Source organism: Ambystoma mexicanum, chromosome 13 (genome assembly GCF_040938575.1).
Source record: "Ambystoma mexicanum isolate Mex_15411 chromosome 13, UKY_AmexF1_1, whole genome shotgun sequence".
Taxonomy (NCBI): domain Eukaryota; kingdom Metazoa; phylum Chordata; class Amphibia; order Caudata; family Ambystomatidae; genus Ambystoma; species Ambystoma mexicanum.
Window position 1 is genome coordinate 526,706,391 of NC_090938.1, and position 13,233 is coordinate 526,719,623.

Consider the following 13,233-nt stretch of genomic DNA (forward strand, 5'->3'; position numbering starts at 1 on the left):
TGTTCTCTCACAAAACATCTTCCTTCTCAAGCTCTTCACTCATACACCTCAACTCTCTGAGGGTCAGACGCTTCTCCAAGCAGAGAGTAGAGGGCAGATCTATCTCCTAAACTGGGGCCTCCACCTGGAACAGCCTCCCTGCCTCTCTCAAACTTGAGCAGAACCACCTCCGGTTCCGGAAGCAACTCAAGACCTTCCTTTTTGCTTCCACTTTCTCTCTTCATTTCCCCTGCTGATGCACCTGACTGCACTGGTCACCCTCTGAACTCAGGCCCAGGCTCCTGCATGTCTAGTTGCCCTTGCACTGCCACCGGGCTCCCCAGCACTTAAGGGTCTGTATCTGCAACCCTACAGTCCCTTCACTCTGTACTTATGAGCCACCCGCTGGCTGCACTTGTGAGTTAACAGCACTTTCCCATCCCCCTCCCCCTGGCACTTCTCCCCTTCCCTCTTCCCTGCACTTGCACGATCTGAATGATACAAGGCCTAGTAAGATCGTTATTTTGTCCACCCTTGTTTACCCTGCCTTGTCTTGTCGCGCCTAGAAACACTTGTGTACAGGCGTGTTATAAATGCCACATCATATTATATCATATCATTTATTTCACACACTTGCCAACTTACTTTTGCCTGGTTTACTCTCCTACCAGGGCTTTTGATGTGATTTTCCTTACACACTTGCAAACTTGACTTTCACTCACATTTGTTCTGAAAATCTTTTAGGGGTAGTATTGGCTATCATATTCCCTCTCATTCACTTCATACACGTTTGTCTTTCTTTGGCAGCATTGCCAAAGTGCCCCGGTTTCCCATTCTCTCTCTTTAGGACTCACCCGTTTCCTGTGGCATCCTTTGGTTCCCTCACGGTAGACGGAAAGCAACACTCGTGTCCCCCCTCCACCTTGCGGGCTCCCCGGCGTCACTGAACAGCTTCCACGCCCTGCGGCTTCTGCTTTCCTATGGGCTCTCGCACTGTGTTCAGGTGGCGCTGAGGCTGCTTCAAGGGTTCCCGTGGCCACTACAAAGTCTCTTCTTCCTTGCCTCTCGCAGTCTCCACATGGCAAACCGCATTCTGCAGTCCTCAGTCTCCTGCCTTCCTCCCGAGCCTGCTGGCTCCACGGTCTTCTTAATGTCCTCACAGTTCCTCGGTCAACACCGAGTGGGCACGACTTCCCCAGGCAGCGTCTCTCCACTCCATGCTGGATAAGACGTCTAGATGTCCCGGCACCTATCATATCCTCGCAAGCACTAGAGCACATCTGGTGCTTCTCGTATTGGTGATCTGCATTTCTCCATTCAGCCTCCTTGTGCCAGTATTTCTAGAAGTATGGGAGTTGTAGGCAGTTATTAGTGTTTTATGTATAGAGCATTGGATGGTGTAACCTGTAGGTCTGGGGGATGGTTGAAGGGACTCAGCACAATATACCATCAAGGCCTGTGGAATGGAGGGGGTATACTATGTCTCATTCAATGCGGTCTTGTCCCCCCCTCCCTCATGCAGCCAACCTCAGGGACAGGATCAAATAGCTGGCTGCCATACCCTGGCCACATCCAGAGAGACTAGCGCTGGGAAAAGAGTGATGACATCATCAGATTCATCACACTTTACTTTTTAGACTGCAGTATGGTCATTTTATATGAAGTCTCCTGCACGTTTTTCAGAACCCTTTGGTTCTTTTCTCTTCAACTTGGAGAATTAAGGGTTTCAATCTCATATGTAATCTCTTTCTCAGTCAAAGAATTGTTTGGGATTTTCCCTTTAGTTCCCAGAATGCAGAGTTGCATTCTTAGAGGTAAGGATATTTGAATAATAGCAGGTGTCTTGTAAATAGCCTGCGCTCAGTGTCCTATAACGTCTGATGCATAGATGATTTTCTAACATCGTTTTTTGGGTGATTACTTAATTTGTTTGTTAAATGAACCATTTGGGAGCTCAAGAAATAACACTAGTGCCCTGATGAAGGCTCTGCTTTGAATTAACGTCCATGAGAGAGTCGAAACTTAAGTGCTAAGTAGATTCCTAAAAAACGTTTTCTTAGGAACTCATCAGAACACAAATAGACAAAATGATGCTGTTCTTTCAGTATGGATTATTGTCTCATCAAACAATATGTTTAGCTTGTGACATCATGTATCCATTTGATGGGAAATCGTTCTTTTATACAACTAGCACAACTAATATGTACAATGTCTATACAGACTATGACCTATATTGGTATACTCCTGCGTTCTTTCTTTGTTTCTATTTGTAGTGGTCTTCAGGTCTATTTGTATGATAACTGTTTCATTTCACTACTGGCCTTAAAAAATTGTCTTGTAAATAATTGTTCACAAATGTATTTAACGTACCAGCACTATCGCAAATGATCTTTATGAGAGCTTGACCATCATTTGTTGCACTTCAGAACATGTTAACTGCTTTTTTAGACCCAAAGTAGGCCAGCAAATCGTGAGGGCCATCTTTCAGCCAAAAAGGTTGCAATGCCCTATCATCGGACACATTGGAAGAGCTTTATGTAGTTGGCTTGCCTCTCTCGTTTGCATTATGTATGGAACAGAAAGGTTAAGATATACATTTAAAGTGATAGATTCTAGGGAGACTGTTGTCAGATACATTTGTGAGGGGCATAACCTCAATGATCTTCAATGAAATGGGCTTCACACCAGAAATCCCAAACTCGGTTACATGAGCAAACTGGGAAATTAGCCTTCTCCAACCAATTCTGAGCAGTCATGATCTGTATCCAAAGGAATTCAAATTGGTTTTAAATGCACTTCACATGGTACCCAAATCCTGATAATAAAACACTCCCCTGATGCTCCACACGAATGTTGGAGAGTTTGCTTGATAGAGTCAACAAGACTCGTATTTGGTGGTACTGCCCAGTAATCCAAGTGTTCTGGAAGGAAGTCCTCCCTACTCTCCCCACTGAGGATCCTCTGGTGATTTGACCTGCAAAGCAGATGGTCAGGGTGTCTACTCAAGTTTCCCAGAGATTCAGTTAATGCCCTTATCGCAAATTAACTGGTAGCTGCTGACCCAGGTATTGCTTGTTCTGGAAAAGACTGGCTCAAGCATCAAGAAACATACAGTGGGCAAGCATATAACACTTTCTGTCCAAAACACAATCTTGAAATACTTGTAGGTCTGGGGACCCTTAAAATACTATTTCTTAAAAGGAAATGATATGCAGCAAGGCAAAACTGATCGGAGGAATCCAGAATTCATAATTTGAGGTTGCAATAATCGTTTTTCTATATTTATTATTTTTCTTGCCATGTCATTTAAAATTCAGTACATAATGTAAGCAGCTGCAATTTCAATAATGGTTGCAGGGGAGGGGAAACACAACATGTAAGGAATTGAAAGTTTAAGTCCACTGCCTTTCTGGAGTGGATTACAACAGACACTGTTCAACTGTAATTGTAAAATCTGAATTCAATGTTAAAAAAATAAATGGTACACATCCCATGCCATACACAAATGTGTAATTTAATTTAGGGTTCATTATTTTCTGCTCCAGTAATAAAATAAAAAAAACATTGTGCTAACTGTTGTATCATTAACATGTGGCAGCAAAATTAGGGGGGACACAATCAGACCATGGCGCGCCAAGGACATAGCTCTAACGCCGCTAATGTACAAGTAGAACTTCATCTCCTAATTCTCTAACAGGGATCTATACGTTTTGGCAGCACAGCAGGCTCTCTTTCTTTTTTTTTTTTTTAGAAATTTAGGTTAGGATTTCTCAGCATTGGTACAACTCCATGGGCACCCAAATCTCAAACCATGAAAAAATGAACTCTTACCTTTGCTCTGGCATTCTGATGTGAAGAGTTTGCATCAGCATCCTGGGCCTGGAAGGGAAGAATGCATGCCCCTACGTAAGTTTGATACATGTCTGTCAGTAATGCCACCTTATTTACTGGCAGTGAAAGCAATCCTAGATGGCCTATCTGCACAGGTGGCTGCAATGGAAAAAAGTCCATAGAATGGATATCATGTATGCAGGGTGAAACACTATGTGAGATGTTCTATATATGAGGGGAAGGTTAACAATTATGGGCACATCCAACAGTTTTGGCATTTGTGTATGCATAGGATAGGCCCTTGTCAGGCACGGTCATAATGATACGACCTGGCCATAAGCTGGCAAATGGGGAAAAGTACCATGGCATACGACAGCAGGGCTTGACATATGCCTATTTAATACCTATACACAAACCCAAACACTTTTGGGCTTTGCCAATGCTAGTTTTTCCACAGGCGTTCAGTGAAAGGAACATATTTGACGAGACACATTGCTTATAAATCAAGTGGCTGAAGGCACACTTGGTTGACATTTTATTACACCAGGAGTTCCTTTAAAACTGCAAATAAGCCATTAGCTCCAAGAACACTGTTTATAAATAATACTGGCCGTCCCTATACAGCACAAGGTTTGATTTTGCTGTGTGGCAGAGCTAGCTTAAAGAAATACCAGGAGAAGAGAAAGTAATGGGTAGGAATGGCCCTGGGGATTAGAATAGTCATGGGTGGTTGTCTGTGGAGAAAATAAAATGATACTCAAAAGCCAAGTCCCTCCTCACATATAAAGTCACTCCTGTTTGTACTTAAATTAAATAGTTTTGCCCTATAGGTGGGCGTAACCAAAACTAAAAGTGCTGTCTGAATGGAGCATCTTATGAGAGATTTCTGTTGAAGCAAAAAGGAGGTATAAGTGTAGGTAATGAGACATGCGAAGTGACACTACAAAGATTTGAGAACATAGTGAGGGAAATTGAAGGTAAAATGCTCCATGAATTGACAACCCAATTAGGACGCTATTGGACAATATCAGTCAATCAATCAATAAACTTAGCCCTTAAGTATACAAAACGCATTTGTTCAACCAAACATAAATATTATATCTTTAAAACAGTACAGTACATAGATCACAATAAAAATAAATATACATCTAAAAAGATTTGTCAAATCCAAAAAGCAATGGCCCTAGATTTCGTAGGGGAGAGTACACTTGCAGCTTATGCTATTCCATTAATCATTAATAATTGCGCCTAAGACCCAACACCAATATAATTCATGTAACAAAGAAAAAAGTTTCCATTCATTTCTCAGAGTTATATTCTTTTACTAAGAAAGTATATTGGGTTACAACTAAGGAAGCTCAAGCGCTTTAATAATTTTAGTTCCGCGACACCATGCATGGTGGATATATTGAGCCACACCAAACATAATTTGTTTGTGATTATTCCTCTTTGTGAGAAACCTGAAGGTGTCTCCCTTACTAGTCCATGGGGATCTGTCATTCAGGTGGCTAGGACACAGCCATCGCTATTGGATCCAGTTCCTGGGGATGGACCAGTGAGGGAGGATCTCCTGGATGGGGGGGGTCCTTGGGGAGTGGGACACTGATGGGTGAGACGAAGTATCCCCCTTATTTTGCACCTCTTCCCCATCCTACCAGGTAGGGCATTAAAAAACACTGCCCCCCCTTTTCTGACACAAACACTCTCACACAACATGAAAGACAACGTACTAACACCAGAGCCGTTTACCTGACATGTCCCAACACAAGGGTCAGGCAAAGTCAGGCAATTGATCAGAATCACACACACACCTGACAAGCCTTTCTCTTCCCCAAAGGGATAAAAGGTGGAACACGAGAGCACAGGATGAGCAAGGCAGACCGCACGACATGGGACCTAACTCAGCAAGGCAGTTCAAGAGAAGGAGAAAGACGGCGCATACCGAGAGGGTGACGAGGAGAGAAGCAACCTTGCCCTTTCCTAAGAAGGCCCATGAAAACTCTGCAGAAGGAATCATAAGACAGCGAACAATAGCCAGCGTGTGTTGCAGAAGATGTCAACGGTACACAAGAGCCTTCTGCGCTGATTACCAAGCCAGGTAGAGACGCTCGTCTCTGTGGTACCAACCTTGACTCCAAAGAGGAGAAAGCCAAACGGTTCATCACAGCCGGTGAGTGGAGGGGAGAGTCGATAAGAAACCGAACTGTGTTGAACGAAAAGTAGCCACCGGCTAATTTGAACTTTGAAAGGCATGAATCAAATCTTGATGAGAAAGGCAGAAAACCAGCAACAGAGGAGTCCGGCACCACGTGGGCGCTCACGCAGGAAACTCTGGGCGATTACCCGATGGTAGAAACTACTGTTACCAGAAGGCCTTGGGAAGAGGCGAAAAGAGGTCTCAGTGGTCATACAGGGGTTTTGTAAAATCCTCTGTACCGTCGAAAGTCTTTGACTGACAGCTGAATGTGAAGTGAAAGGAAATGAATCCTGCTTGGTGAAATTAATGAATGAACAATGTGTTGACAGGAGTTAGCTCGATCGAGGGATGTCCACAGTAATTTGTTTGAAAAGACATTAAGACTCGTGAATGCACGCAAAGCTATAGTGAACCCGAAGGAGGGAGGCTGACGTTCAAAAGGGGTCAAAGCCCGAGAGAGGGAGATACAGGGGTGGAAAGTCATCACCACAATGGGCATTTTGGGAAAGGAACTTTTTGTTTGTTTGTTTGAACCATCAGGCCCCGGTGGCAAGAGACATTTTGGCAGAAAAGAGACTTAACCACCGGATGCAATGATAGCTGAAAGCGGAACTGTTAGCTCGTGCTGGGAAAGCTTGAGCATGTGCTCCAAAGTCCCACCTTTTCCTGTGCTGAAAACGTGGAGAAAAGAGACCTCAAGTCTCACATCCTGACTTATTTTGTGAACACTTCCTTCTTTCTTAAGGAACATTATTTCGCACTTCTTTTGTATCTAGCGTAAGGATTGGCAATAGGTTTTCTTAGTATAAGCCCTTTTATTTGACAACGCCACTAGGACTGCCTTATTATTTGATTGTCAAAGCTTGTTCCCATCTTAGATTTAGGTTTAGAGTAGGCGTATTTCCACCCTGCATTTCCAGTTTAATAAACACCCTTGAACTGTGATCACTCGTGTCTGTCTTTACTGTTACCACCATGAGTTCCTTACATCTTGCAGAAAATCAGCGCGTCCTCAGTTTGCTGAATTCTTGCTAACCTAAAAAGGAGTTTCATGTAATAAATTCGAAGTATCCTTAGTTCATCACAGGTTAACATAAAATGCTTAATTGTTTCCTGGCCCATGTGACACAAGGGACAAATTCCTGTTCTTTTCCCCCACCCATGTTTTAGAAAAGGAAGCAGTTCTAAGTGTACCCATTCTAAATTCCAAGATGAGAAAACGTACATAGGCTGGTTTAATATAAACAAGATAGTTCTCAAAACCAAAGTCTGATTTTATTGACAAATAGTCTGGGCTCAACGCAGAAACTTGCATATTCTTTCGATCGTGAACAATAGTAGCCCTTTTGATTCTTCCCAGGGCAGTTTAGTCCATAACACTGGTGAGACCTTCAGAGTATTATTATTTTTTTTAATATATACTTATTTGTATTTTATTTATTGAACCCAAAAAGTGCTTCGTCTTTCACTTTTCATTCAATGGTTTCTGAATGCTGTCCTGTAAAATGCACCATTTTGAAATATTTTCGCAACGTGGAGTGCGTCCAGTGCGGTTAGCTGGAGCGCAGTGCTGCCTGTGCTATCCTCAACCTAGTTCCACTGTGCTGCATATTCACCCTGCTATTGGAATAAGGACTCTGGATTTGAACTACAGCGGTAGGACTACTCTTGGTTCATGTAGAGTGATATTCCCAACTTTAATTCGAAGAGTATATCACTAAAACTTCCTATTTTAGTGACAAATGATTTTCGTGATATGCCATCTTGGCTCACTAAAGTGATGGCAGAGACTGTTCTCAAGAGCCCAGTAAGCTCACTGTCTCAAACTGCGGTATTACAGCCTGTTTCCTCAAACTCGTCATAAAACTCATCTGGACCATCGCAGGTTTCCTTTAGTAAACACACGGTAAGACCTTCTTTTGGGTTTCAACCTCACCCCCTGATCTCTTGGGAAATTATGTTAAATGCCATTACAACTGGGCTACATAGCCTCTTAAAAATCTTCGACATCCTTGAAAAAAGGTTGACCTCCAAACTACTACCCTTTCCATTTAGATGCAAAGATGGATTGGATGGCAAGCGACTACAGAGAATGACTCGCCAGAACCTGATACAGTTCAATATAGACTGTCCTGGTTCCTTAGCCCCCGGAACCCAGCCCAGTAATTGTGAGGTTGATCCCGAGGAGAATATCGTCGTGGGTAAACATGGGGAAATAATCTGCTGTACCAGAAGCAGGATGTTTCTGTAATTGAAGTTTGCACAGAAAGTATGATGATGGAAACTGAAAATAAAAATGTTTAAAAAAACGGAGCAAAATAACATTAACAATAAGAAAAATAATATTTTTTTAAAAAGAGTGGTGTTCCTTCCGTATCCCTTTGCAAGTCTACATTCAAATACATCAGTTTTGAAAAAGAAAACTAAAAATCAATCTAAGGCAGTAAATGACACAAAAAGTAAACTAAGAAATTCATATCTAGTTTATCTTTGCCAAAACAGATATGCCAATCAAAAATACTTTATTCAGACAAGGTGATACTCAGTAGATCACAATGCTGCAAATAACCCCGGCTCATTGCAATCCCTCCCTGGTTTGTCAGATATGTCAGTAGACGTACATGAACTAATGAATTTATCGACTTACTCAGTAACTACTCTACCCAATAATCATTCCCCAGCCCCACATCGACAAGTTGATCGCATCATAATTGTTGATGCCTTAAATAGAGGCTATGACTCTGCGACTGAAAAGGATTTCCTTACCTTGGAGCAGAAAAGAGCCAAGATAGCGAATGGCCCCATTGAAAATACATCAAATGACAATCACATTCCTATACGATGCACTAGTTGTAATAGGAAGGGATCTACCATCACAGCTGATCTGACATTGCAGCATGAACGGAGCAGGAACTCATTAGCCCAGAAAGACATTATCAGGATTCAGATGTGCGAGAGAGTACGAGGAAATCCGTACCCAAACAGAACAACACTATTGAAGTATTCAAACTAACATTGAGCTTACAGCTTATTAATTCAAGCAATATGCAGTCTCTAAAAATACCAATAATAAATGTATGGACACTGTGGAAGTACTGTTCCCTTCGCTTATCGTTAAGGAGATAGTCTGGGAAGCTAGGGATATGTTGAGGTAGCTGGTCCTGAAAGTTACCATACATAAGCCAAACTCTTGATAAGTGTGACCTGCCCTTGGCTATTATAAGAACTGATGATAGTAACAGTCACTTCATTTTAAACCTCTGATCATTAACTGCCTAGGGAACTCCAGGCAGGTAAGGAGAGACGCAAGTGAAAATTCTCAAGGTGCTATTAGAAATGAATCCAAATGGGCATGTATTGTTAATCAATCACGCAAGACAAGTCAAAAATATAGAGAATAGAGCCAGCGCCTTCCCATCCTTATGAAATTAAATTTAGCAATTTGGAATATGCAAGGTTTTAAACATTTGATGATAACAAACCCGCAGTCCTCTTTGGCAGATTAGGATGTTTTAATTTTACAAGAAACTTAGATAGTAAACCAACCTACCTGGCCGGGGATACCAGCCATCAAATTGCAGAAAGGTAGACGAAGTGCTGGGTTGATAACAGCTATTAAGTTATCCACTTGTGCTGAGCTGATCCCATGGGCATCCCCCCATCCGGGAATTCAATTGATGAAGCTGATGCAAGCGAATGCCAACCAGGCAATTCTCTACAAGATTGCAATCCTGAACTTATATTGGAACTCAGTGGCCATAGCTGATAACAAATGTATATCCTTAGTAGTAGAGATGCTTGATCTTATTCTAACCGATTCTACAATTACAGCGACGTTGATCGCAGGCGATTTAAACATTGAAGGTTTACTTAATTCAAAATCGCTTCTAGTAGAACGAGCTAGATATTGGCAGCAGTTGATGAAGAATAGGGACCTCATCATGTTAAATGGCCTAACCAAAGACTATATCCCGTAAGCCCCTACTTGGCATAGAAAACATCAGTCTTTGATCAACGATTATGCTCATGTATTACAAGGTAGCGGCCGTGTAGTTATGGTTAAATTGCTAAACTCATAGGAAGACTACTTTTTCGGCGGCTTATAACTTCGCTCCCCTGGAGGAATCGTCACCAAACTTTGCAAAAAAAAGTATATGACTGGCTCTGAATTTCTTCGCAAAAGTTGGGGGAGGTTTCTTGCGGGGGAGGCAAAGTTATAGGGGGTGTCCCACATTATTTTTACCCATAGTCTGAATGGGCAAAAACTTTGCCCACGGCCACAGGCGGAACGGCTGGACGGATTTTCACCAAATTTGCGACAGGAGCGGGGGCTTGGGTCAGAAAGCGTGCTTTGGTGTGTTTGGTGGAAATCCAACCAGTACGTTTGTTGGAAAGGACTGAAATGCATGTCCTAGAAAATTAGTGATATCTCCCTGTTCGCTCCGCAGACCGAAGTCTCGTTGGCCTGCGGTACGCCATGCTGTCGGAGAATTTTGGATGTGGCCGGTGGTTGGCTGGAGGGAAGAGTACTGTGCTTCAACATTTTTTGGGAAACGCCTCCATGGTGTATCGGAGGACAGTGCAGCAGTGGAAGGGTCTGGAAAATTTACTGTACGCCATGTGTTGGCGGCAAGAAGGGAGGGACCGGGTGGGGAAGTGAGAAGTGGTTCATGCGACTGTTAGGGAGAATTCTCTGATAAGGCTAATTTCCCAAACCTAGTGAGTCCCCCCAGCAGCTTTGCTGGATTTTTGGGGTTTGTTTTTTTCTCCTGCTCAGAGTGAGACTCTTTTCCTCCCACTCTTAGGCATGATTGGAGGTATGTCTTTGACTTGTTGTGTGCTTATGGGCTATGGGGTTTTCTTTCTGCTCCATAGGGTATCATCTGTTTTTTATGTGTGTGTTACACAGCACCCTCAGTGCAATCACACAGGGGTGTCATAGTGACCCCCAAACATAGACTCCATACCCTGGGACTGACTACTGTCTCCCAGGGCATGTAAAGTCACCATTGACTTTACTAGTCCTAAATTGTGAACAGAACCAGTACAAACCATCATATTGTGGAAGTACTGGAAGGGGTTAATTACATTGCCCCTGGGTCTGTTTTCAAGGGGGCACTGTCCAGTCCCCTCTTGTCGAGTTTCTGGCTGGTGGCAGTGGTTACCACGCGAAATATTCCACCGGAATATTCCCTATGGGATTTTCCCATTGATTTTAAACGCACCACTTTTTGGTGCAATGTTAAAGATAACGCTGGTTTATTTATTTAATATTAAATCAACGGTTGGGTCTTTTTGCCAGAACTCTTTTCTAAAATGGCATTCGTGTCCGTCTCTGTAACTCTGACCAAGGTCGAGCCCTTTGTTCCACTTTTTGGCGGGCTTCTCCACAGAAGCCCTCCAAATGGTGCCACTCTGTCTGGGTTCCACAGGAAGGGTGGAGGGGGGAATTGGCACCCTGGACTGCGTTGCCTCAGCAACCCAAGTCACACTCTACTCTGATTGGCCCAGTGGTGAGCCGCCCGGCTCACCACTTAACATGTGTGATTGACAGCTAGGCTGATGAATGGGGGGTTTTCTGCATAAAAGCAGGGCCTTTGAGACTGGAACTTCAGAAGTCGCCACAGGACCTAAGAATCAGAAGAGGGAAGAAGCTGAGCCATCTGCAATGACGACACCACCGATGAAGCCCTGCTGCAACTACCTCACCACTTTCCCCGACGACAAGACAAGATCTTCTGCTGGACGAGTCTTCTTCCTCTGAGCTGGTGGGACCAACTAGTTCGCCCTTTTCGCCTTCCAAAGATGTCTCTTGGTTGAATCGCTCGTGCCAAGCACCCCGGCGGCCGGATAGCCAAGCTTCACCACTTTGACCGCGAATAAAAGGAACGCACCTCTTATTGACTAACTCCGCAGCTGGTTTCATCCCTGTGCAGTGCAACGACTCCACGTTTCCTCCCTGACGAGATCCTCTTTTCCCCTGGTCGAAACAAGGAACTGCAACCACTGCCAGGAACAACTGCCACCGCTGTAGCATTCTCCGTGTTTAAGGTACTGTGTCCTCCTGGCCTCCCTTTCTTCGGTTTGCCCAAGGTGACCCTTAAATCCTTGGCTTGCCAACTGGGTTGGCCCCAAACCTTCTAACTTTACCTTCTTGAATCACCCCAACCTCTTTTGAACATTCTGCAAATACTTTTCGTGCATTTTGAACCGTGTGATCCTGGGCACATTTCGCTTTGCTCCCTTTAAAGTGGGCCTGGCCTATGAACTTTGGCTCTACAGTATTTACTGCCTTTATTCCCTTGCTGAGAACTCCTAAAAGTGTTGGGACCTGTTTTATTTCTATGCTCTGCCTTTTTCTCCCCCTTTAACTGAACTATTGGAGTGCCATCAGGTTATGCGCTCACATCTGTTTAACAAATCGTGGTGTTTTAACACTGACTTGTCTGATAGTTATCAAGGGAGGTGTGTATACTTTACCTGACTGTGTTTTAACTTGCTTTTGATTTAGAGTGCTAGTATATTGCCCAAAGTGTGTTTTAAATAAATAATTATATACTTTTTATACAAAGTTCTGGTCAGTGTTCGTTTGCTCTACTGTGTTTTTAGCCCTATTGTGTATACTCTATATACTGCCCTACTCTTCTTGAGAGAGGTCTGACTGCTCAGCCACAGCTATCGGGTAAATCTGGATGGTACAAACTGCTACCAATTGCGTTTACTGCTTACTCCTGTAGTCTTAATCTTGTTGCAGTGTTCCCCAAGGGACCTGCACAGGATTCTGCCTAACAGCGACATATGGTGGAAGAAGACGGAGGAGTGCCTGCAGTATTCATGCGTATTGCGCCAATTCGTGGGTACCTAGACAGGCAAGTACTTTGTGTGGTGATTGGAGGCAGCTGTCGTAACGGCCCAATAGCTTCTGCCACAACCTGTTTGCAGCAACCTCTTTTCGTGGTAGGTGGTGGCAGGTGAATTACAGAAGGGGAGTGAATTGCACATGGCCTAGGTTGGGTGGGAGCACGGGTGGCTGTGCTCTGTAGATGGACTGCATTAGTTGGGCACATGGTGGCATGCATGGGTGAATGAAGTAGCAGTGGGCCTGTGGAAGGGTTAGACTATTGGGTGAATGGCCATAGGCCATAGGGCATGCACTCAAGAGAGTAGGGCTTCAGCATACCCACTGCAACAACGCATGTTTGACTCTGCATCCGGTAGAGGGTGGT

The 13,233-nt window shown here is 43.7% G+C and overlaps 1 protein-coding gene across 3 annotated transcripts in view; it reads right to left on the reverse strand.

The window, feature by feature from the left end:
* Window positions 1-13,233, reverse strand: part of ACBD4 (acyl-CoA binding domain containing 4) — a 1,158,671-nt gene that overhangs the window by 123,475 nt on the left and 1,021,963 nt on the right. For 2 of the 3 annotated variants that reach the window (XM_069634234.1, XM_069634236.1), the window contains one exon: window positions 3,811-3,858. The exons of the other annotated variant lie outside the window; for it this stretch is intronic. In XM_069634234.1, the coding sequence (XP_069490335.1) occupies window positions 3,811-3,858 (48 nt within the window). The remainder of the gene's footprint in view (window positions 1-3,810; window positions 3,859-13,233) is intronic. 3 annotated transcript variants of the gene reach the window in all.